Source organism: Oculina patagonica, chromosome 6 (genome assembly GCF_052425735.1).
Source record: "Oculina patagonica isolate OP01 chromosome 6, crgOcupat, whole genome shotgun sequence".
Lineage (NCBI taxonomy): Eukaryota > Metazoa > Cnidaria > Anthozoa > Scleractinia > Oculinidae > Oculina > Oculina patagonica.
The window spans coordinates 28,102,750-28,126,535 of NC_135763.1; the positions used below are offsets into that span (position 1 = coordinate 28,102,750).

General features: G+C 39.1%; 1 protein-coding gene and 2 pseudogenes across 2 annotated transcripts in view; 1 reads left to right on the forward strand and 2 right to left on the reverse strand.

Annotated features, from left to right (window-relative positions):
- LOC144657986 (uncharacterized) overlaps positions 1–23,786 on the reverse strand; it is a 522,126-nt pseudogene that overhangs the window by 46,061 nt on the left and 452,279 nt on the right.
- LOC144656622 (putative skeletal organic matrix protein 5) lies at positions 516–3,550 on the forward strand (annotated as a pseudogene). The gene is made up of 4 exons (XR_013571332.1): positions 516–890; positions 1,025–1,069; positions 2,191–2,327; positions 2,882–3,550. The product of XR_013571332.1 is annotated as a putative skeletal organic matrix protein 5 (transcript).
- LOC144658094 (eukaryotic translation initiation factor 4 gamma 3-like) overlaps positions 5,918–23,786 on the reverse strand; it is a 32,425-nt gene continuing 14,556 nt past the window's right edge. Inside the window, exons 8-28 of the mRNA XM_078518419.1 lie at positions 23,242–23,404; positions 23,049–23,112; positions 22,218–22,310; positions 21,501–21,578; positions 20,047–20,184; positions 19,331–19,390; positions 18,691–18,843; positions 18,135–18,242; positions 17,206–17,334; positions 16,408–16,642; positions 14,838–14,962; positions 14,134–14,309; positions 13,276–13,447; positions 12,512–12,688; positions 10,733–10,905; positions 10,254–10,461; positions 9,664–9,762; positions 8,700–8,843; positions 8,063–8,147; positions 7,401–7,547; positions 5,918–6,716 (exon numbers count right to left, since the gene is read on the reverse strand). Coding sequence (XP_078374545.1) covers positions 6,538–6,716; positions 7,401–7,547; positions 8,063–8,147; positions 8,700–8,843; positions 9,664–9,762; positions 10,254–10,461; positions 10,733–10,905; positions 12,512–12,688; positions 13,276–13,447; positions 14,134–14,309; positions 14,838–14,962; positions 16,408–16,642; positions 17,206–17,334; positions 18,135–18,242; positions 18,691–18,843; positions 19,331–19,390; positions 20,047–20,184; positions 21,501–21,578; positions 22,218–22,310; positions 23,049–23,112; positions 23,242–23,404 — 2,906 coding nt within the window. The 3' untranslated portion in view covers positions 5,918–6,537. The remainder of the gene's footprint in view (positions 6,717–7,400; positions 7,548–8,062; positions 8,148–8,699; positions 8,844–9,663; positions 9,763–10,253; positions 10,462–10,732; positions 10,906–12,511; positions 12,689–13,275; positions 13,448–14,133; positions 14,310–14,837; positions 14,963–16,407; positions 16,643–17,205; positions 17,335–18,134; positions 18,243–18,690; positions 18,844–19,330; positions 19,391–20,046; positions 20,185–21,500; positions 21,579–22,217; positions 22,311–23,048; positions 23,113–23,241; positions 23,405–23,786) is intronic.

The following is a 23,786-nucleotide window of genomic DNA, read 5'->3' on the forward strand; positions in this document are numbered from 1 at the left end:
GACGGACACCTGTCCCGTCCCTGCCGTTTCATTCATTTTACTCTAACTTGACTCCCTATAAGACGGACACCTCTCTAAGACGGACAGTTGGAGCCGGTCCCGACGGTGTCCGTCTTAGAGAGAGTTGACTGTATGCTATACCAAAGTGTGACAAGTTCTTTCTGTTTTATGTTTACTAAATGTCGAAAAGACATGACATGAATGAATGGTTCAGGTCCATAAACAGCAAAATACTGTCTTACTTTTAGAAATATTTGAATTATAATTTTTGTTAAAAAAATAATACAGGATTCTCAAAATTTGGGGCCTTCAACAAGAGAGACCGTTTTGATGGAACATTTGCATCACAATTCGCGCGGTGAATCGTGGAATTGTAATGTTGACATTTGATTTCGTTCACCATATACAAGATGTCCTCGCGAAACTATAAAGCCGAGAAAACACCACCTTCGATTTTCAAAATACTGAGAAAATCTGGACAGTTTAGAGGGAGAGGGTTAAAATGCGCCCAATTGAAGGACTGAAATTAAAAAGAGAAAATTAAAGTAAGGCTGATCGATCAGGTCGTCAGCGAGAAAATATTCGCGTTTTGTTTACAAAAATTACCTTGTTAATACGATGCACAAAGGTTTAGGTCACAGTGACCGTATAGGTTTGCCGAAAGAGGATCATTGACGTTTCTTCAAAAATGTACTCAAAGGACAAATCCGGCGTCGTTGTGATCTTTTTGTTAGTGGCTATCTTTATTTCAGCGGCTGTTGGGGCGCCGAACCAAGACAGTTCCGTGAAAGCCATCAAATCGTTTGAGGCAACCGTGGACAAAAGGCTAAAACAGCTCATAGACGTCGTCAAAAATGCCACGTATCATGGAAATTCCATCGACAAACCCGGTAAAAAAGACATCAGTTTTTAATGAGATCTATATTCCATCAAAATGCCTCAACAAAATTTTGCTTTAAAGTTTCACTCGTTTTGTGTAACCTGGTTCCTAGAATAATCTCTTGTAATTTTCTTCTGTCTTTAGGTTCTTCATTTGCTTCGTGCAAGGACATATTTATGAAGCACAAGTAAGTCCTTTTTATTTTCTGTATACACCAAGAGTTCTCATCATTTAGCGAAAAAAAAAAGATGAGCTGCGAGTCGTCTGACCAGTTTGGATACAAAAAATTCAATTTTATATTTTGAAAACTGTCGTATAAAGTTACTAGTTTTGATACACTTTAAATTTTCTAGTTTTTTGAAATAGTCTTTGTCATGTTTTATCAACTTTTAATAGTCTTTCTTTGTCACAGTTTTGCAATAGGCTTCTTTCGGTATATTAAAATTCAGCTTGGTAGCGAGGCCTAGAGGACACAAACAAAAGAAATGAATAAACTTGCTTGTAAAATTTCGAGCCTGATATCAGAGAATTTGCCACAGAATGCTTGGTGTCGCGATTTTATTTGAGATGGACGTCGTCATTTCTCGAGAGCGCGCGACCAATTATATTGTAAACATATCTCAGTGAAATTCAGGCTAGGAGTTACGAGCCAGACGTAAAGTTTTTCTTTCGAAATTGTGATGAAAAGAGTTGGTTGATAACGTCCTCGCAGAACAAATGGCATATAGACAATGAATAAGTGTGCAAGTAGAGTGCAGTTCAAAACGGTTATTGAGAGTTACTTTCTTACAAAAATCTGAAAAATCGATCATCAAAGCCTTTTATGTCGATCTCAGTACCAGCTGACTACTGATGTAACAGGAACAATGTGGAAACTTTTAGGACTGTGGGAGAACTTATATTTGTATAACTGTTACAGGGACGGCGGAGCAGTTTTCCAGGTGGGGGGGCTGACTAGTGACTTTAAGTGGGGGGCTTAAGAGACTCTTCTCTTAATAAGTCTTTATTTTTCGAAAAAAGTGGGGGGGCTAAAGCCCCCCCAGCCCCCCGGCTCCGCCGTGCCTGACTGTAGTTTCTGCGATTAATTATTTCAAGCTTCACAATACAGGGACGGATCTAGGGGGAGGGTGCAGGGGGTGCGCACCCCTGCCTGAGATGACCTGCGGCTAAGTGTTGCACCCCCCTCCCCCCCCCCCCCCCCCTAAGAAAAATCCTGGAATGGATTCGCCCCTGCAATTTTCTATGAAATGATTACAAAAATGTCAGATTACAACGAGAACTGAAATATTGGGATCCCATTTATTAGGTGGCAGGAGGAAACAAAGCCTACCCTCTCCAAATGGATTCGGGAAAAACATATCACGTGTATTGTCACATGACAAGCAAAGACCTTCGTGCATGTGGGGGTGGAGGATGGACGCTGGTCATGAAGATTGACGGCCACAAGGTATAGTGAAATGGTCAACTATAAAATGTGTTTTAATCCAGTTAGAATATTTCTAAGCAGGACAAAAGATTTGAATAGGCAATCTGTGTCGTTGTAACAGTGAATAGAAGAACAATTCGTGGTTAAATGTCTTCAGAAATTGAAGACAATGTCTTTTGAGATTCTCTTCAATTACTGTCATTGTTTGAATAAAAGATAACACTATGCGTTGTTTCAATTATTGAAGAATATAGTGGTGTGTATTTAGTCCCTAGTGAATATGTAGCTGCAAAAATATGTGCCACATATATGCCACATATATGCCAAAAAAACCTTTTAAGCCCCTTCTACTTGAACTTATCATTAAGTAGGTAATTAATGGAAGGTACAGTTTTCATCAGAGGTTTCTGTAGAATTGTTTCCACCTTGCGTTGCGCTATTTGGTTGTTTGAATACCTCTTGTAGTTGTTGTTTTTACGAGTTCAGATTCGTTTTCCCAAACCCTTGAGCTATATTACAGATTGTTTTGTTGTCCTATTTATCGAATCTTTCATTAATTTTTTCCTGTTAAACAGCCAACATTCCATTATGATTCCAAATTTTGGAGTAACAAGAATGACTTCAACCTCCCAGGAGGCAAGACTTTGTTTGACACACAAGAGACCAAGTTACCGACCTACTGGAACACACCCTTCTCCAAGATCTGTCTTGGCATGAAAATCGGCCATCAGTTCAACTTTATTGTTATCAACAAGCACGCCAACTCCCTGCACTCACTGATCGCTGACGGGCACTACCGCCCCTCAAAGCTGGGTCGAAACAAGTGGAAGATTCTGATTGGTTCCGAGGCCTCTTTGTAGCCCAACTGTAACATGGAAGGGTTCAACGCTGTGGGTACTTCTCGTTCCCATTCCAAAGCAAGAATCGGCATCATTGCTAACGAAGGCAATAATGCTTGCTCTTCATGTGATTCCAGGATCGGTTTTGGTACAGGAGGCAACCCTGATGACGCCAACAGATGTGGAAACGCGGCATGCTGCTCACCAGTTAATGGGCACAAACACATCAAAGCCATGGGGTACATTTTGGTGCAATGAGATGTAAACTGACAGTACATAGCTTTCGATGCTGTTTCAGTAAAACGTGTTGTCAGAAAAGAAGCAGAAAAAGTATGCATGAGCTGTAGATGATTTTAGAAAAAGTGATGTAAAATTAAAGGAATAAAAATTGGTGATGGGAATATATATATTATGTATCTGTTTTATATTACAAAGTTCGTACTCGTTTGAGCATTTGAAATGCCATGATTTTTCATGAACTTTCAAAGTTTTCCATGACTTAAACTTGACCGTTTTTCTTGGAAATTTTCAGACATTATCTTGATTTCGGGTACTTTTTTACCCTTTTCCTCACAAAAAATAACCTGCCTAATCTTATTTTGTACAATCAATACCATTTTCCATGACCCAAACCTAAATCCCATGACTTTCCAGACCTGGAAAATGAAGTTCTAAAATTCCATAACTTTCCATGTTTTCCATGACCTGTTCGAACCCTGTTCAGGTCTTTGGATGGGCTCTGTGATGATGAAAACACATGATCACCTCAAATTCCCAAAGTTACTCTTAAAGTGTATTGACACAGTTTTTTTTATTTGCCTGATCGAATGTAGGGAAGTGATGGGAAAATGAAAAAGAAATTCGAAATCTCTTTTTCACCGCGTTTCCGCCAAGTTTCCCCGGGTCCAAAACCGCGCACATTGGGGAGCTGGGTCTATTCTGCTTGACGTCATGGCCGATCTAGACCCAGCTCCCCACGTGCGCGGTTTGGACCAACCGGAAGTGAAAATATTGCGTGTTTTAGGTCGACGCGGTGAAAAAACGAGTTTGATTCTTTCGATGTTCGCATCAGCATACCACGAGATGTTAAACAAATAAAAAAAATCTGTCATATACACTATAGACATATAGACTTGTTCCGCATGAACTGCTAGGAGGGTCTGCATGGGGGTACTTCGATAACACTAAACACTTAGTTTTTTGGCTCTGTAACATGAAACAGTAATATTTTAGGCATTTTAACACTAACAGTAAAGAGTCTACTGCAACAGTAAATTTTATCCAGAAAGAAACAAAAACGTGAAGAAGTTTTCGGCCATTTTAATTTTCCGATCAGTTCGTAAGATCTCCGAAGAAAGCCGAGTATTCCCAAAGACTGCCGAAGATTTTCGAAGACAACCGAAGATGTCCGAAGACTAACGAAGATTTCCAAGGAGAAATCCGAAAGTTTCCTCCTAGTTCAGGAGTGATTCTATCCAATTTTTGAAGAGCAGATAAGAATTTACAATGCTAAAATTTCTCACCAAAAACCCTTCAAACACTTAACAGTATTTTCTCCGGAAACAGTAAACATTAAATAATTGGCCAATGTAACAGCAAACACTAAAATGTAAGGGCAAATAACAATAAACACTAAACCCCATGCAGACCCTCTGCTAGATTTAACAAACATGCAATTTACTGAATTAGATGAATGGTCAAGTCAAGTCCATAGCTAATCAGATCGAGGGTTTGTTTTCACTTGAGTGTCGAATTAGTTGAAATTGCGTTACACTTTGGTGATTGCATTACATGATGCTTAGTAGTTGGCCATTAAAAATCTCGCGCCACTTTCTTAAGAATTTCAGAATGAAACCGAAACAATCGGTTTGCTAGCGCACGGTTCTTCTCCGCGCTTTATTGTCGGGTACATGTATCTGCTTAGTTTTGATAGATCCCAGGTAGTTGTCCGGTATCCTTTAGTTATTGGCCAGTGTAAACATTCGTTGGTATCTGGGTTTACCAGACATTCAATCGAAAACTGTTCTAGGACTTGTGCTGAGCATTATCTTAAATTTACGAGTCATCAGACACGATCAAAATTAAGATGGCTTTTTCAAGAGAGAATAAGGGGACAGGTCTCTCTTATTTTCTATTGGTTTTGGGAACACCTCAGCGGGTAGAAAGTGAGTTGGATGGCAGCCAAAACAACTTCTGAGGCACTGAGCTGAACCTGCTGGCGAAAACTGAATGTGTATTGGTATGGTGCTGGTAGATTTTGCTTTCCACATTGAAGGAACTGTGTAACGGATTTTAGCCAAATTTAGGCTTAGGAAATGACCGCCAAATTCAGTAAAATATAGAAATAACCGCTAAAAACAGTAAAGCGACATTTCAATAACACAGCAAATACAAAAGAAAGTACGGATGGCCAAAGGTGAAGAAGATTGAAACAGATTCTGAGATGGTTTTTTGATAACTTCCAATTATAACGTCCATGAGACAGATTTGGTTGCAGCGAAGTTACGGTTATCCATATAAGTAATTTCTTCGTAAACATATTTTATAGCGAGTACTTGGCGAAACTTAATAATAAAATACCGGTAAACTTGACTCAACCGTGACACAGCCCCTTTAGGGCTCTCAACCTCCCTACCGTTGAGCAGTGCTTTGATTTTGTTAGGGAAAATGACGTGTTAAATGGCTCTTGGGAATTGAAAAGTTCGGAAAAGGTGGGTCTGGGAGAACTTCCTTCAAGTCAAGCGCGCTTTCACAACCACACTGAGTCACTGGTTCTTCATTCAAACATTAATTTATTAATTTTCTTTTCTGAGGCACAAAATATGGATTCTTTGTTTTTCTTTTCGTTCCACAATAATTATTACAGTCTCGTTCTGTCGTATTTACAGTCTACAAGTCTACAGCAGACCAGCCTGTCCAACACTCACTTGCGGACAAGAAGCCTCAATTATTTTACCCCATATGGGCTTGTGGCTCAAGGCCACATAGTTCATCCGCTGCTCGAGTGAAATTCGCCAAGAGCGAAGCAGACGTGAAATGCAATCAGAAGCGCGCGTTTATGACTCATGTTCCTCGCATATCAGCAAGAAGAGCACTTGGACCGAAAGCCGACCCAACAGTCATTTTTAATTGCAAAGGATTCCTGGTAATCCTTTCATGAAAGACCTCTCAGAGTTCTATATAAATATCTCCTCCCAGAAGAGTTCTTGGAAGCATGTGGGTTCCAGTGTCTCTCGCTCTATCAACTGAGTTCTCAAGCGAAATTTACCACTGATCCCGATGCTCTTTTTCTAAATTCTCTTCGCATTTTGCACTGCAGAAGTTCTAATGCATTTCTTTATAATTTCACTTCAAATTCTTTAGATATATTCATCTTGCAGTCGGCGCGAGGGTCAACTCTCTTCCCCAGGCTCCTCAGCCGCGCTTCTAAGCCAGCGGAAGAATTCTGAACTGGCGGCCACAGCCACGCCCTTGCCTCGTTCCTCTTCAGAACTGCTTTCCCAGGCGTTGAATGATTCCTCTGTGATGATTTCCTCGTCATACAAGCTGTCAAAATACGACTTGATGAAACCTGAATGATAGATTTAAAGCAAAAGAAAGTGATTAGTTCCTGTTTCAAATACGTATCATTTTGTACTAAGAATTTTGTTCCACTGAAAATGCCCACAGCCTCAGCAAAGATCAATACTGTAAAAACTATTAAGGATTGAAGCGTAGCCAGGTTGAGACATAATAAAAACAATAAAAAACGTTCACTGGCTAAAATATTAAAAAGGAATGAGCTTCCGGCTGTCGCTCTACAGCCTTTGACAGATAAAAATTGAATACAAAATGAATAAAATTTATACAAGAAAGGTGAGATGAAAAAATTATAATAAAAACAAAAGCGAAGTAAAAAAGTTTAAGTAAAAACTCCATGAACAGAGGAATCTTGATTCATCGAACCTCAAAACCTCCAAGAAAATCGAAAATTGGTTTGAGAAATCAAGGCTAAAATTACAGTGTCGACTTAGTGAAGCAAATCCTAGGGGGGGGGGGGGGACAACGACTTTTAATTCGAATCAAACCATCCAAAATACCTGCAGTGAACAACTCTTACACAAAATAATTAACACCACTATTTAGGAGGCGCTTATTCTTAACAGGACATAATCCGTTTCAGGGGGCGGCAGGATATTAGAAGAGTGGCACATATTTCAAGGAGCATTCTAAGTGAATCATCACATTATTCCTATATTCAACAAGAAGCTCATACCTGGTGGGTGATCAAGCTGGACGAATAGTGCCTGCACTGCATAAAGAGCTTGAAGTTCAAGACTGGTATTGTCGTCGATGTACTTTTGGAGGAGATTTTTCCTGTCCTTCAGATGATCAACATTGCATTTGCACTGGCCTCCTTCTTCTTTTGTAAAAGACAGAGAACAAGAACCGAGTTAGAGATTTTTTGAATCAGTCACCAGAACAAAGTATGTTTGTTTCATATACAACAACAACAACAACAACAAAGGCAGGTTGAACAGATCATAGCTATGGTAGATGAAAGATAATTCTAAGAAAAACAAATAATTATTACAGACAAATGAATATTTTGACGTTACAAAATATTGCTACAAACACTCAAAATGTTTTACCATGCTTTTTATGGCCATGAAGCGCGACTCCTGTGAAAGGACGCAATTACAGGCCCCGTTGTGCAAAGGGTGGATAGCGGTATCCACATGATAAATCACTATCCAGTGCAGAGTGATTCATCTGGTCCTCCGAACAGCTGGGCCAGAAGAATATTTTGTATTTTTTTTTTCCATCAATGTGCACGTAAAGCTGTTCGCTTGGAAACTAATATTACATGTGGATATCTTTAACGCTACAACAGGCTTCCATGACTTAAAAATTAATGATGACGATGATGATGATTACCTCTTTCCATTGTATCTTCACAAACAGCTGTTACAAGAGTTCTAATAAATGGCGCCTCCTTGGAGTCGGTTGGAGAAACATTTTTCTAAGGAAAGTAACAGAAAAAAAAATCAACTTTTCTGTACATTTGCCCTGATACAATTGGGTCTGATAATATCCTTAAAGGGACTGTGTCACGGTGATTGAAGTTTATTTGAGTGCCAAACGATGAATCGTATGTCAAGGAATACTTCTATGTACTAATGACAAAACCATAGCTTCATTTATCCAACTTTGTCTCCCGGCGATAAAATTTAAAGTTACAAGCAGGATCTTTGGTTCCGCTGGACCACAAACCCATACGCAATCCGCTCTTCCTCGCCCCGTACCTTTTGTTTACTGTGCTTCGAATGTCCCTCACTGTGGGTTTTTTTTTTCCTCTGGGTCATTTCCGCCTATTTGGCAATTCGTGACACAGCCCCTTTAATTAGGCTGAACGAGACTTCTTGTTTTGTTGAGCCAATAATTCTGAAACGTTTTTTACTCAACTCCTACCCAGCCTCTCTATTTTATAGCAACCCCAAAGCAACTCAAAACAGGCTGCTAAATGTAACTTTGTATTAAGTTTTTTCATTGATAGTTTATGACATCCACTTACATCAATCCATTCAAACACTTCTTCGTTCCTGGCTTTCCTCTTCAATATAAGAGTCCTAAGTTCTTCTTGTATTCTAGCAGAATGTTGGCTAGTTGAGCCTGTGTTCTCTGATGAATTAGCCTGTCCAAGGGCAAATTCAATATTCTGCAAACAAACAGAAAAGATAGAAACAAAAATTAAGGGGGAAAGAAGAGCAAATGGCATGTTCATGCTGCAAACTGCCTTAAATTCAGGGGACTACCAAGAACAAATGCAGCTAGTGGCAGGATGGGGATGGGTAGCCCCGATGGGGAAAGATAATAAAGTATGTATGTATGTATGTATGTATGTATCTTCAAGGTCTCACATTGATGCAGTCGGGGGAACAAGTGCCAGATGATGCTGACATCACTTCTCCGAGAAGTGACTGAACCCACGGTTTTCATCCCAGAAGTTGCAAAGCAACATGACATATTAATATGTGTGACGACTATCAGAGTATTTGTGAGCGCCCATGCTAGTTTTTGATTGGAAAATTCTTCGAGTGTTTCAACGAAGATTTGCTAAAACTGGCACTTATTTCCCCGACTGAATCGCTCACTACACAAAAAGGAATAGAACAAACAACAGGAACAATGCCCCCATACCCCAAAACAATAGCAACTGCAACAGTAGAGCATTGCATGATTAAGTTGCCAAGTTTGGGGTGCGTCTTATAACTGTGAAAATATGGTTCAAGCCTATGATAGCTGCTCCACTACTTGCAGGAAGTAGGGCTTGAATCTGGGGCTTCCAGCAAACAAGAACGGTGCCGATATGACTCAACTCTGAATAACATCTCATTAAATACTACATTTTATACCATGCCATAGAAAATACAGCATGGTAGATTGTTTTGTTTTCTTCTTGTTTTTTTTTTTTTTTTTTCTATATACAAGTGAACAACTTATTGACATTTAAAGAAGAAAAGTTGATTATTCTCTACCTTGTCTTTAGCGAATTCAACAGCTTCTTCTTCAGTGTCAAAGAAGGCATTTAACCTCAAGCGATATCTACTCAAAATGGCGGACACATCTTCCCGACTCTAGATCAAGATAAAACAGAAGTCAGCACTCTTCAGTTACATAATTCATACAATAATAATAATTATCAACATCATTTATTAGCCACTTTAGTATTGACAATTTACAGCAATAACTATGATAGGTTGGGCAAGGAGACCTCCAAGAAACCACCAGGCTTATAGGGGGACTCGGACGCCACCTCGGACAGGGGTCATCCCCTTTTTCACAAACAGTCTTCCAGGACTTTTCCGAGACTCAGATTGATTTGTCCAGGACTCCAAAATTCACAAAAACCCTTTCACTCCCAAGATCTCAATATCATTTCTCCTTACTGTCTTCCATACATTTCTTATAATGTTTGTTCTGAGAATTCTGGTGTTACTTGAGTTTAACAGATTTCCAGAACTTTCCAGGACCAAGAGTATTTTCAGAGACTTTCCAAATTTTCCAGGACCCGTACAAACCCTGAATAATTTTCCTTTAATAATGATGCACCCACAACAGAACTCACCGACTCATTAGTAGCAGCCTGCAACATGTGTGCAAAGAATTTGGCAGCCTTGTATTTCGACACATATTTCAGCACCCGTTGAAAAAATAGCTCATCAAGATCAAGATTTCCATCAAATGCCGTGGGACCCATTAACTCTGAGAGGTACTTCCACAGCTGTGGAATGTCAATTTCGTCTTCTTCAGCGTTTTTAAATATCCCGTCAATTCTGAAAAGAAATCATAAAGAGGAAATTAATGTCAGTCTGGGTTTCACCTTGATCATTACAACAATGTAGCCTGCAAACCTGCACACAAGTGGAGCAGGGTATAAAATAAAAATGTAACTTTGGTCTTTGCTTATGTAAACATATTCCTTGTCTACCTCTTTAGAGGGTGTTTACCACACAAATGTTGCCACCAACACTTCCCGGGCACTTTTAATCACAGATGAAGTACCCAAAATGAAAAACAAGGTAAAACCAAAACAGACAGACTTACCCATCGAGGTATTGTTCAGCTGTAAGTACCCCGTCCCGGAGCAAGAAATGCAACAGTCTACCAGTGGCATTTCTATCTGAAGTTCTCTTTGACAATGTAAAGTTGAATGCCTCATTCACAAAGACATGATGTGTTGTTGGGGACTGAAGTTCTTTGAAACATTCAACTGCCTCCTAATGAGAACAAAGAAGACAACCAAGGACTGCATGTTAAAGAAGCAATGACATTCATTGTATTTGATTATAGGAAATGATAAACCCAATTTTAAATAGAAGAGTTCAAACTGTTAATCTTGTTTGACTGCAAAACTCCCACTTACTTTCAGATCCTAGAAGGGGTTACAGAGTTGGAAACTAAAATTTCGGAGCACTCGCCATCTGGGCGAGTGACCTTCAAATTGCGCTCGCCCAGATAAATTTTCTCTCCCCCAGTCTCCTCCATTAAGGAAAGGAAAATTTACCCCCCTCCTCTAACAATTTTAATCACGTTCGATACTCATTGTGCCACAGTGGTGGTCGATCATGATACAGACTGCAATCTAATTCTTGAATGAAAAATCGCCAAAAAAGACCTTACTTTACAATTTAACCATGAGCATGCTTACTTCAAAAGTTAATACGCAGTTTTCAATTTGATACATCTTCCGTTTGTGGATCAGTGGACGCTTATTTCGAAAACTATAATCTGAATATAAAAATCGTACTCGCCAAACTGGGTGAGTGATCCGTGCTTTGTACTCGCCCGACAGTTTTCACACTCGCCTGGGCGAGTGGGCGAGCGCTAATTTCCAACCCTGGGTTATTACCTCAAGCAGGGCCATTGGCTCAAGCAATTCTTACACTTCTTTCCTGCTCACCAAACTTCCCGTGTGCACCATAACTTGATAGTGCACACTAAAGAATGAACTACCTTATTATAGGAAATTAACGATACATGTAATTAACGCGAATTTCAAAAATTCGCGTTAATTTAATGTATCTTAATTTAAGTCATTATTAATTAAAATCACTCTATTTTACAGCATTGTTATTTTAAGACACCAGGTAAGTTGTGTTAACACGTCATCTACTTCTCCGTCAAAGCTGCAGGGATAGCAGAGGCAGAAGAAAGCGCCAGGACTGGATGTATTCCATCCCTGGACCCATGCATTGAATATTAGTCACTTTTTGGTCTGTTTAAATATCTTAGTTATGTATGGTTTATCGGAATTAAACCTCAAGTTCTGATGTTGGATGTTCTTGTTTTGTCTTTTGAAGAGCGCAGCTTGCTATAAAGATTACTACGCAACAAATTTGCGTTAGTTAACTGCATGTAAGCACACACCACACGAGAATTCGCGTTAATTAAATGCATGTTAACATAAATTTTTGACAATTCGCGTTAATTTTATTACGCGTACATTTTGTTTGCGTTGTTAAAATGCTTCGTTATATTCCTATAATAAGGTAATTGTTTTTGAAACTCGCTTGGATTCCAGTAAAGAAATTTCAACCTCTTTTTTAACCCTTCCCTTCCAAAATCAATCAAATAAAGTTTTAACCTTCAAGTCTGACGATGATATCCTTGTGTGTGACCACTCAAATAAGAGCTACTGAACAGCACTTTCATTAGGTATTGTGCAATGTGGTTTAAACTTTCATGTCTAAAGATGAAGGGTGTCACCATTCAAATGACAGTTCGTGATATAACTCAGTTGTTGCTTGACTTGTTAAAGAGGTAATGAATGAGCTAAAAACATAGCAAGTTTGATAGTCCTGGAAAAGCTCTGCTTTCACCCACCTTCATGTCTCTAATGTCAAGGTACTCCTCAATAATCGACTTTGATTTCTTTTTCATTACTTCTTCTGACAGTTCTGGTGCTGGAGAAACAGAAGCAGAAGTGCTCTCCACAGGGGAAGCTGCCTCTGGAGTCAGTCTGGGCGACTCCCTTCCTCCTTCACGCTCTTGGGTGTTACGCTGAAAGTCAAAGAGAGCAAGCAGTATTTAAAACTACGGACAATGTCTATGTTTTGATGGCTTGGGTAGCAGCTGTTACAAGGTCTTGCATGAATGGTGCACTATCGTTTGAGAGAGCAATAGAATATACAACAGGAACAACACCCCTGGCCCAAAAAGAAATGGTAACTGCTACACTAGAGAACCAGTAGAATTACAAGCTTACAAGACCTACTACACTATGCGCTGTGCTATGCTTTAAAAGATCAATACAAACATTCAAGTCAAGGTTTCAGGGTTCATACCCTTTTTCACAAACAATTTTCCAGGACTTTTCCAGAACTCCAAAATTCACATTAACCCTTTCACTCCCAAGATCTCAATATCATTTCTCCTTACTGTCTGCCATACATTTCTTTTAATGCTAGTTCTGAGAATTCTGGCCTTGAGTTTAACAGTTTTCCAGAGCTTTCCAGGACTGGTTGTCTTTTTCCAGGACTCTCCAGTCCTGGAAAGTGGCACAAAAAAATTCCATGAATTTCCAGGTGTTCCAGGACCCGTTTGAACCAAGGTTTACATTTGAATTTCAACAATAAAGAGCTACAAACCTTTGGCTGTGTCACTGCTCGCACAGCTTCAAGGGCCTTCTCCCGTTCTCCTCCTGGGAAAGGTCCTCGCCGTCCACCTCCAGATATTGGACTACGCGGTTCTTGGCGATTAGAGCCGCTAGAGGCTCTTGCAGGTGCTGAAAATTTTCTCTCTCCCGCCAAGGCAGAATACCTAGGGAATGCATAACAGCAATTTAATGACTGAACTAACTAATAAATTGCTTTGATAATGACATAATTATTGTTTTGAGCTACATCCAAGATTCAAAAGTATGAATAATTAATACTTAATAAATACTTATCACTGCATTTGTGATAAGCTATCTTGAAGGGGGCTGCTTGTTTCAGAGTTCATATTCTTTTGGGCTTGCACTATCAACCTTTTGTGTGACTTTGACACAAAAAAAAACTTACCAGGTATTTATTTTGTACTTTTCAAACATCATTTCCCATAACTTTCCATGGCCCACACTTCAATTTCATTTCTTTCCAGAGCTGGAAAATTATTCTAAAATTCAGACTTTCTATAACCTGTATGAACCCTGTTATTAACAGCAGCAATGCAAATCTCTCCTCCATCAAGCCTAGTGGCCCATACAGGCCAGAGCTTATCCTGGAAGCAACTTGGATTATTACAACCCCCTCCCCCCCCCCCCCAACCCCCCTGGATGGGATGCTACTCCATGGCAAGTTTACCTCCAGCATAAATTCGCCGGTACCCATTTATACACCTGAGTGGAGCGAGGCACCATTAGAGTTAAGTGGCTTGAACCCAGACCACTCAACCAGGAGTCCAGCACACTAACCATTTGGCCACCGTGCCTCCCAAATCTCCCCGATGGAGAGCCCCTCTCTTACCTGTTACCAGTAGGTCTGTTGTCGTCAGCTGCAGTACCAGGAACAGGGCCTGCAGCGGCAGCTGATGGACCAGCCCCAGCGCCTACTGCTCCCGTTCCTCCACTGCTACCTCTAGCCCAAGCTCCATATCCTTTGCCGCCTGGTCCAAGTGAGATGTTCTCAGAATCAACAGGGCGCTAGAAAAAAAAAGGCATTGGTTATTGTGGTTTTCAGAAATATACCAACTCTAAAAATTCAATCCTTGACCAACGGTTTATGCTTTTTTGTGCCATTAATCATCTTAGCCGACTTCACGAAAAAAGAAGTTCACTTCAACCAGGTCAAAAGGTCATGTCTGTTAGTTGTGATTGGTAGATTTTGATCCATTTTGTGTTTCTGTTTTTCATGGTTCAGCAATATATGCAATCGTTAGTTGGATTTTTAATTTCAGAGTTTGCATATCACTGGAAACTGCAATAAGCTTGCATTTCTTTTTCAGGCTTCTTTCTCCCAGTTGCTTTCAAAAATTGGTGAGCTCACAGTCAATGCTTCTTTCTTCCGGCTGTACAAAAAATTTCATTCATCCTGTCACTCAAAAGAGAGTTTTATTGCAATCTTCAAAACCATGAATACTGCTATCAACACAACATGTGATGTCTCTTCTTAGCTGTGGATGAAAGTCTCTCCTGTGCTAGTTATTTTGTGTCAATATACCGGTACATTACCTTGATGTTCTGGAATTTCTTTGGGTCAACGCTGACATTTCTTGGTCCTCTGCCAACTGTGGTCCAGGTTTCATCACCTGGCGCAACGACGTTGGGTCGAGGACTGTCACGACCACCCATACTTGCTGAAGAGTAAAAACACTTTTAGTATCATGACTCACAAGACTACTAAAATTCAGCAAGTCAATTATCTCATGGACAATAATTATGATGCATGTATCTACTGTGGAACAATGAGACATGCATTCTTGTCCCCTATGCTGTTAGTCCCTCATAGCTGGAGAAGCCTGTACATGGGAAACAAGTGGCTCTGAGGACACATGATTTGATCGGCTTGATTTTAACAATGGGAGTTTCAAATCAAACCAATCATTTTAAACAAATAGATTTAAACAAATAGATTTAAAAAAGTTCATTTGATTGGCTGTTTCTTTTGATAAAATCTAGCCAATCAAATCATGTTTCCACAGACAGGGCTAGAGATTAACTTTTTTGCCAACTAGCCAAGTGGCTAGTGACAGCTTTCACTAGCCAAAACTTATTTTCTACTAGCCACAATTTTTATGCATAGTTCTTCCTTTAAGGGGGGGGGGGGGGGTGAAAACAATGTGCGGTAATGTTTAAACCTTGAGCCGTAAAATGTTCCTTAAATCTTCATGTTTTTTTCTTACAAAATTGGGCTTTGTTCTTCATTATAAAAATTGTACATGAACATGCGTTTTTGTCAACACATTCTATAATGTCAACAGTTTACTTGTTAGTTATATTCTCTGAGAGACGATTTTAATAAATGCGGTTTCTTGCCAGTCTAATGCCTGATTTTTTCACAAGCCATTTTGGCTAGTGAAAGTCCAAAACCTACTAGCCAAAACTGCATTTTAAGTAGCCTTTGGCTAGTTGGTTATTGTTAGTCTTGAGCCCTGACAGAGCCACTTGTTTCTCGTGCACGGGCTTCACCAGCTAAGAGGGACGAGCAGCTCTGGGGATGAGAATGTGAGACATGTTGAAAAGCTGCCACAGTAACTGCAGTTCCACTGAATAATAAGAAGCACATTGTCTCATTTTCAGGAGAGTCACTGATCCAGAAATTTTGGTACACAATTTGTAACTCTTAAATATTTCCACTATGTCACCCCTTGCTTAATCCATGAAGCCAAATGTAAATGCAATGTTATGTAAGAGGTTCATGTGCAGTTGTTGACAGCATTTTTGACAGTTCAATGGAAAACTCACCAACCAGACAAGACCAAAAATAATTTACATTGTGTTTTTCATGCATGCCAAGTCTTGTCACAAAAATCATTTTTAAAACTAACATTTCAAAACATAAAGTGAACGAAACAGTTACTGACAATTTGGTTTATTCTGTTTCATTTCCAGATTCACAAGACGCCACACATTCCGAAACCCTATCCCTCATTTCCACACATACTTCTGTTTGTTAACACACTAAATTCCCACATCAATTATGATCCAAATATTCATAATTGCAAAATTTCATGTACGATTCGCACTAAATGGGCAGATTTGTCTCAAAAATGTGTGCTTGTGGCCTTCAAAACTGGCTCACCTCTTAGCTTCTTGTCCTGTTTTGCCATCTGAATCATCATCTGGGTCTTCTTAGCCTTTTCGGCAGCCTCCTTGTGAATCTGATCAATAGTTTTGGGGTTGTTGTCCTCCCTGCGAGGGACCCAGTCCTTTTTTCGCAGTTCAACAATGTCTTGCATCATGAATCGCACACGAGCTGATGTTATCCGTGCTGTGATTATTTTGTTGATTTGGGCAAAGTACTGATCAACTCTTGGCTGGAAATACAAATATTGAGTTTACACATTAACCAACCCTGAGAAAAAAAGGTCTTTTATCACAGGCACATCCAATACCCAATCTAACAAACATTTTTTCCATTATTCAACGCTACACCGATTCAGTTTCATTTACCATTATTAATCCAAACGGGGGAATAAAAGCCAGTTTTGGCAAACTTCATTGAAGCACTCAAAGAGTTTCCGAATTATTTCATCCAATCAAAAACTACCGTGAGCGTTCATGAGTACTCCGAAAGCAATCACGCGAGCAAATACATCATGTTGCTTAGCAACTTCTGGAACAAAACCAGGGGTTCAGTCACTTCTCAGAGAAGTGATGTCGCCATCAACTGGCACTTGTTCTCCCGACTGAATCAGAGGACTCAATAAAATTTCAAGTAGGCAGCTTGTTTGAGTAAAGTAATAGACTGTTTGAAAAAATCTTTAATTTCTTCAATTAAGGGGAAAAGTAGCAGACTTATTCAAGCGAAATTGCCTATGGTTTTCACCAGGAGTTGGTGCTCATATAAACAAATACTACTAATGCCTGCTTTACATACCTTGGCTTTAACATGATCAAGATCTTTTCCAATAGTCACAAGCAATTTGCACAAGCACTCAAATGCCTCCTCGTCATTACTCTTCAGCAGCTTCACTACGCAGTCATGCATGATGTTCTCTGTCAGCATCTGTCAACAAAACAACTCATCAACTTCTATGCTGGTCAATCCCACTCACATAACATTCCATCAAACCCATCCCACATGCTAGACTGCCAAACAGTCCTTAACTGGTAAAAATATAAATATATAAAAAAATAAAAACAAAAAAATGAGTTCAATTCCAGTGGCCAATATGGCTGGTGGTTAACCCGCCTTTCTGTAGCAAAAAAGCTACTAGGAGTATTTTTACTCCCCCTGCAGGATGGAATGCTAGTGCATCGCAGGGTTACTTTCTTGCATAAAATTTGTCAGTACCCATTGAGAGAGGCACTGCGAGAGTAAGGTGTCTTGCCTAAAACACAAACAAAATGACCCCTGAGTCAAGGCTCAAACCTGCACCACTCAATCCAGAATCCAGAGCACTAACCATAAGGTAAGCACATCTGCCACTTCCTAAACTGGTATAAAACATGCAAGGTGCTTGACCATACCCTCTGCCCCCCCCCCTCCCCCCTTCTTACATAGATGTACAGGTCTGTATGGCAAAATTAAAGCTATAAGAGTGGCGTGCATAAATGCAAAACAAAGCAAGTGGCCCGGAAAGCAAAAGTCCCAGCTTTTGCTTCACCCTTTGGAGGAGCAGTAAAACAGATAAGACTGTTTTTAGAATAACAAGGACATAACACTTTTACAATTGCTTTAGGGTGCTAGAAGGTAGTTTATTCAGTATGAACTTCTACATGCCATGCAGTGTACACAACACTTTAGTCTTGAAAGCAGATTTTTTGATTTGGTCATTTACCACCAAAGAATTGCACTCAACTAACCTTGAGCTTAAATAGTTCACCAATAAACCGTATGTTTCCCAAGGTGCGACGTTTGAGAAGGGTCTCCTCATCTTGGAGGTCGCTTTTCTTCGCCTGGAGTTCCTCTTCCTGAAAGGCCACAAAACACAAGATTTCAAACATCATTTTTATAATTTTGCCTTGGTTGCTTCTGATACCAAAATAATAGGCAGCTGGATACAGACATTCACCTAGAGTCTGTGGGATTAGCCTAACAGACAGAGTTGTGTATCATTACGCACAACAATGTTGTGCCCTAACAGACAGAAACTTCCTTGGCATGCTCAATCTTTGCCCACTGGAGAGACACATCCATGGAATTCTTTACGTCAAATCCCACCTGGCCATGAGCGAGTGAAGAATTTGAACCAACAGAGTAAACAAAGAAATACTTCTGGTCAAAGATGTGTCGTACCAGAAGCACTTAACCTTCACTGTGAAGAACCTTAACCTTCACCATGAGAAATATGCTTCTGACAAAGTAGAGAGTAACCAGTAACAAGTTTAACTGATAATCAATTTTAATTAAGAATCTTACACTAAGCCCTTTGCTTGAAAGTTCCTCCAACTTTTCATGAATTCTCTTCTCAACGGATTTTTCTTTCTCAAACTCTTTCTGACACTTGTTCAGCAGAATCTTGCGGAAGGTTATTTCTTTTTTCGCACCATCCTTCTCCACAACAACTTTTTTCTGTTAAAAATATTAAATTAATAATCACTAAATTTGTCATTCTAAGTTAAAAGTGATAAAAAGCAAGTTTATGCAACACTTTTCCAAAATTCAGGGCTACAGATAGTGATTAACTTTTAATTGGGGTAGAGATGCAATGGGTACTTTCATTTTGGGTGAGGATAGTTTATCAAAAAACAAATGTCACTCCCAGTAATTCTTTATTTGCTATGGTGAAAGCTTTATTTACAATAACCACACACAGACTTGAACTTCCCATTCCCATTTCTAAAACAATTTCATCTCTATAACTACATTCCTTACCACAGATTAACAAAAAGCAAACCATTCTACCACAGAGAAAGTCAAACTGTCCTTATCAACAAAATTGGAACCTTAGTCTTTTATTAATGAAATTTCTTGCCTGCCTGTTGCCTCATATGCAACAGATAATACACACAGTCAGTTTGCAAAGTTACCCAGCGCAAACTTTTAACACACTACTTACAGGAATGAGACATCTGCACATGTTAGCATAAGCTACACTGAATGCAGCTTCATCTATGGCCTGCAACAAATCAATCAGAATTTAACTGTTAAAGTTGATCGCACAGCAAAATAAGTCATTTAGTTAACACAGTAGATTTTCTGATCTTTTGATATTTCTCAAACCTCCTGATAACTCAAACCAAAAGCATGGTTGCCACAGACATCAGTTTTCAAGATTCCCTGACTTTTTCCTGATAAAAACCAAATTTCCCTAACCAAAAAATGCAAAATGTCAGATATAGTTGCAGCCTCCAGCCTCCATTTCCGAAAGAAAAAAAAATTCTGAGATCACATTGACCTGAAATATTTCTACCAGCCTTCAATGGTATTACATCAGCAGTAATATAATTTCAATTTTCCCTGACTCAAAATGTAATTCCCTGACTTTTCCCTGTCCTCGAAGAATTTATTTTTCCCTGACCATTTTCCTTGGATTTGCTTTACAGAGTCAGGGTGTTCATTAGGCATCAGAGATCGGAGAATTCTCCGGCTAAATTTCAAAGGCCTGAAACTATTTTTTTTATAAAGATGCGGAACCTTTAAAAATCATTCTCCGGTTACTATACACTATTCTCCTGCTATTACTATTGCAACACTACAATCAGGGTTCCTCTGTAGAATGGGAAAACATGCAAAATTCTTCCCTCCACTTTGCATCTTTTAAAGCATACCTACCTTCTCAAATATAAGGTCGATAGCACCTTCTAGTCTTTCTGCAGTGTCGATATCCAGGTCAATAATCTGCTGTGTTAGTGTCTGGAACTTCTGAGGAGTCAACTTGTTCAGAATGCTCCTTACTTTACGGAACAGCTCCTGCAAGGAAAACAGAAATTGTTGCAATTTACAAGATTCCCACTGCCTTGATGGTAATCTGGTTTAATTTCAGTTTTTTGCTGATATAGATCTGTAACCAATTTATTGTAAAGTTCTAAAATACTGTAAAGCCTTACTAAATGGGAAGAAAACAACAATGAGCCTAGGGGCGTATTTTTTAGTCAGACACAATTTTCTTTCTGATTGTAATCCTCCACTGAAGAGATCATACTGCATTTTATAAATGAATCGCTCGGTGCAAAAAGGGTGGAAGTGATTGTGGATAAAAATGAACTTTGACAAAACGACTCAACATTTCGCACATGGGTTTGTTTACGTATGTAAAACATTGTACTGTATTTATTTCTCCCGGTTTTTGCTTCATTTTCAAGAAATAACATATGCAAAAAGCTTGGTTTTGCAAGTCAGGGTTTTTAGAAGTTTCTTTGTTACATTTAAACAAAGAAGCTACTTAAGATGCCAACTGGAAAAACCTAGTTTTTTGCATATGTGATTTCTCAGAAACGGAGCAAAAGCCGGCAAAATAACTTCATTACAATGTTTCGCTTATGTAAACAAACCCGCACGCGAGTTTTGGAGTTGTTTTGGCAATGTTCATTTTTAGCCAAAATCACTTCTGCCCTTTTTGCACCGAGCCCTTCAAATGCACTACAGCATATGAAGCCCTACGACTTATTCATCCCTTGCTTATAGGCCCCTCTTTGAACTTATATGAAAATTTTTGTTATACCTGTAATCAATGTTAAGGCAAACATATCCTGATAATTTTGCATGTAAATCAGCCTTGGGTTGTTTCTGCTCGGCATATCTTACAGTGCGACGCACCTTACCATGGCCACCCAACAAACTTTTTTACAAGTGTCATCTTGTAATATTTTACGTTTTCACTACGTTTTGTTGATAAACACAATGTAACAAGTATCCATTTGATCATATTCAACTTTGCAAGGAGGAGTGTTCGTCAAAGAAATATTTATATTGCGAAAGCACACTTGTAAAAAAGTTTGTTGGGTGGCCACGGTAAGGCGCGTTGCACTGTAAACAATTTTTTTAACAAAACATACTGCTGATAACCACTGATTCCTCTGCAGACACAGCCCCACCCAAAACCCCTTGCAAAGTTGTATATGCCCAGGACCCTTAAAACCAATTTTATAATTTTAGACTGAACATTTTTCAGATGCAACAGCCTTTTAAAAAATAATACCTCATCCAAACCATTTAGAAAAGTTCAATTCATCATGTCTCTTTCACCATATTTCCTCACAACATTGCTATAAATGAACAGAGCATACCTCAGTCTTTTTTTCCTCTTCACTAGCATCTTTGGCAACTTCACTTGGTCGCACCCATCTATTCTCAGCTCTTTTCAACTGTTGCAGACAAATCAAGTAATGATTAACAACAGCTAGAACCAAACCTTTATTTATTATTTTTAGAGAATCCACTGTTGGGTGTGACCGTGTCCCAAGTAAACATTCCTTCAATTCAAATTACTGCACCTTCAATAATTCATGAACTCTGAAGTTCAAAACCTAACTAACTAAATGTTCAAAACCTAACTAACTAAATAGTGCCTTTTTCCCTGCTATCAATATTGATTATGGCACTAGCCAACAAACCTCGAAAAACAGTTACAAGAAAAACAGATTGAAATCACCAACCACAACTGACAAATGTGACTTTTTGAACCAGTTGAAGTGAACTTCTGTTTCCTGATGGTTGATGGCAGACAAAAAAAACCGACCGGTTGATTGTGCAGAGTATGTGTGTTATCGAAAGGTGCAATATAATGTAGCCAGGTTGCAGGGCTGTCATTAAGTTTTCAAGCAGCCGTCACGTTAAAGTTATCACCCGTAGCATTTTGCTCTATGTGCAAGTGTAACATAATACCAATCAACATTTTCACCCGTAACATTGAGTCAACTCAGCCGTAACAAGTGTTGCGGGTAACAGCCCTGGGGTTGTTTAGCATCTCATTTAATCACCCTCAAGCATTGGTAGGTATTTACCTCACTTCCCGGATTTTTCGGTGCAAGTTCGATGACCTTCTTTGGTTGCACATTTCTGTTACGTCCTGCTCTTTGGCCAGATTGGTTACCACCCTGCAATTAATTTAAAAAAACATTCAATGTATTCCTTAAATGTGTGCATAGATGGTAATGGAAGCAACCACAACTACATGTTCATCAACACACGCCTCAAGCTTTTTAAAATTTCCTACTTTATTTTTTTTTTTACAATAGGCATAGTACCAGAAACCCATAACGGTTGAAACGCGTAACTCCCTATGATTCTCATTGTACAAAGCGTTTGCACATTCGTTTACACTTAGTACCATATTTGGAAAATCACGAGAAACATTTAACCAATCAAAATTACTATATTTGGATTAAATTCACAGCACGCCCTAGCTCGCGCTCGATGGCGTAATCTTGCTTTTGAACAAGCTTGGTTGAATAAAGTTTAATTTGGTTAAATTCTCCTGTTTCATCTTCTTGAAATAGTCTGGAGAACTTCGCTTCGATGCACTTAATGTATTTCTTTAGTTTCTGCAAGAAATTTACGGTGTTTAGGTCGAAATTCAAGCAACTTACCGCAAAACCAAAAATTATGTTGCGTGTGTCGTTACGTGTAGAAAGCATTCGCGTACAAATTCTTCGTGTTTCCAAATATGGTACTTAGCAAAATGAATATTCAAATGCTGTTGCCGTGCGTTACACGTTTCAACCCTTATGGGTTTCTGATAGTACATAATACATTCTGACCATATCTGGTTGACAATAACAAACATCCTATACCATCCAACTTACGCAAAACTAAGCAAAGTAGACAAGACTTACCCTTGAATTCTGTCGAAGATACGAAGGCAAAAACATATTTTCACCACCATCAGCTTTTGGCATTCTGTAATGAAAGAACACAAAGAGACAAACTGTAAAATCAACATGAATTCATTGTACAACCACTAAAAAATGCAACCAATGATTGAGTTATTAAAAATTACAGGAAGATTATAATGTTTAACTGTCTTACTTGTTCTGTTGATAGCCTGATTTAGAAGGGGGTCGTGCTTGGCCTAGGACAACTTCCAAGTCAGGTAGGCCTTCTGGCTTCAACATGCACATTGGATTCGACTGGAACTGCAACAGGAAATCTCTTTCGTATGTGAGCTTTCCACCCTCTGGTTCTGGAAACTCTGTTGAAGAAAAATAAAAGCCAATTTGAATCTGTTTGCCACTGAGAACAACAAACACATAATGGACTCAGGATAGGCAGATTGTGCCAGCAATTTCTGCTTCAAAGTTGACTTTTGCCCTTAGATAAAAATAAATAAATAAAATAAATAAAGGCCTTTACCATACTGCTGAGTCATGGCCTGTCAATCAAAGATCCAAACCAAGATCAGCAGGGAAGACATCAGCCCCAAGTATTATCACTACCAGGGATGTAGCTAAGAAAACACTTAGCTGGCTCAATAACAAGCCAGTTTGTTAAAGGAAAAATTCACAAACTGGAACTATAAAGCTTTCAGAAAATGTGTGGTTTGTAGGGGTTGTATTAAAAACAAAAGTGCTAGA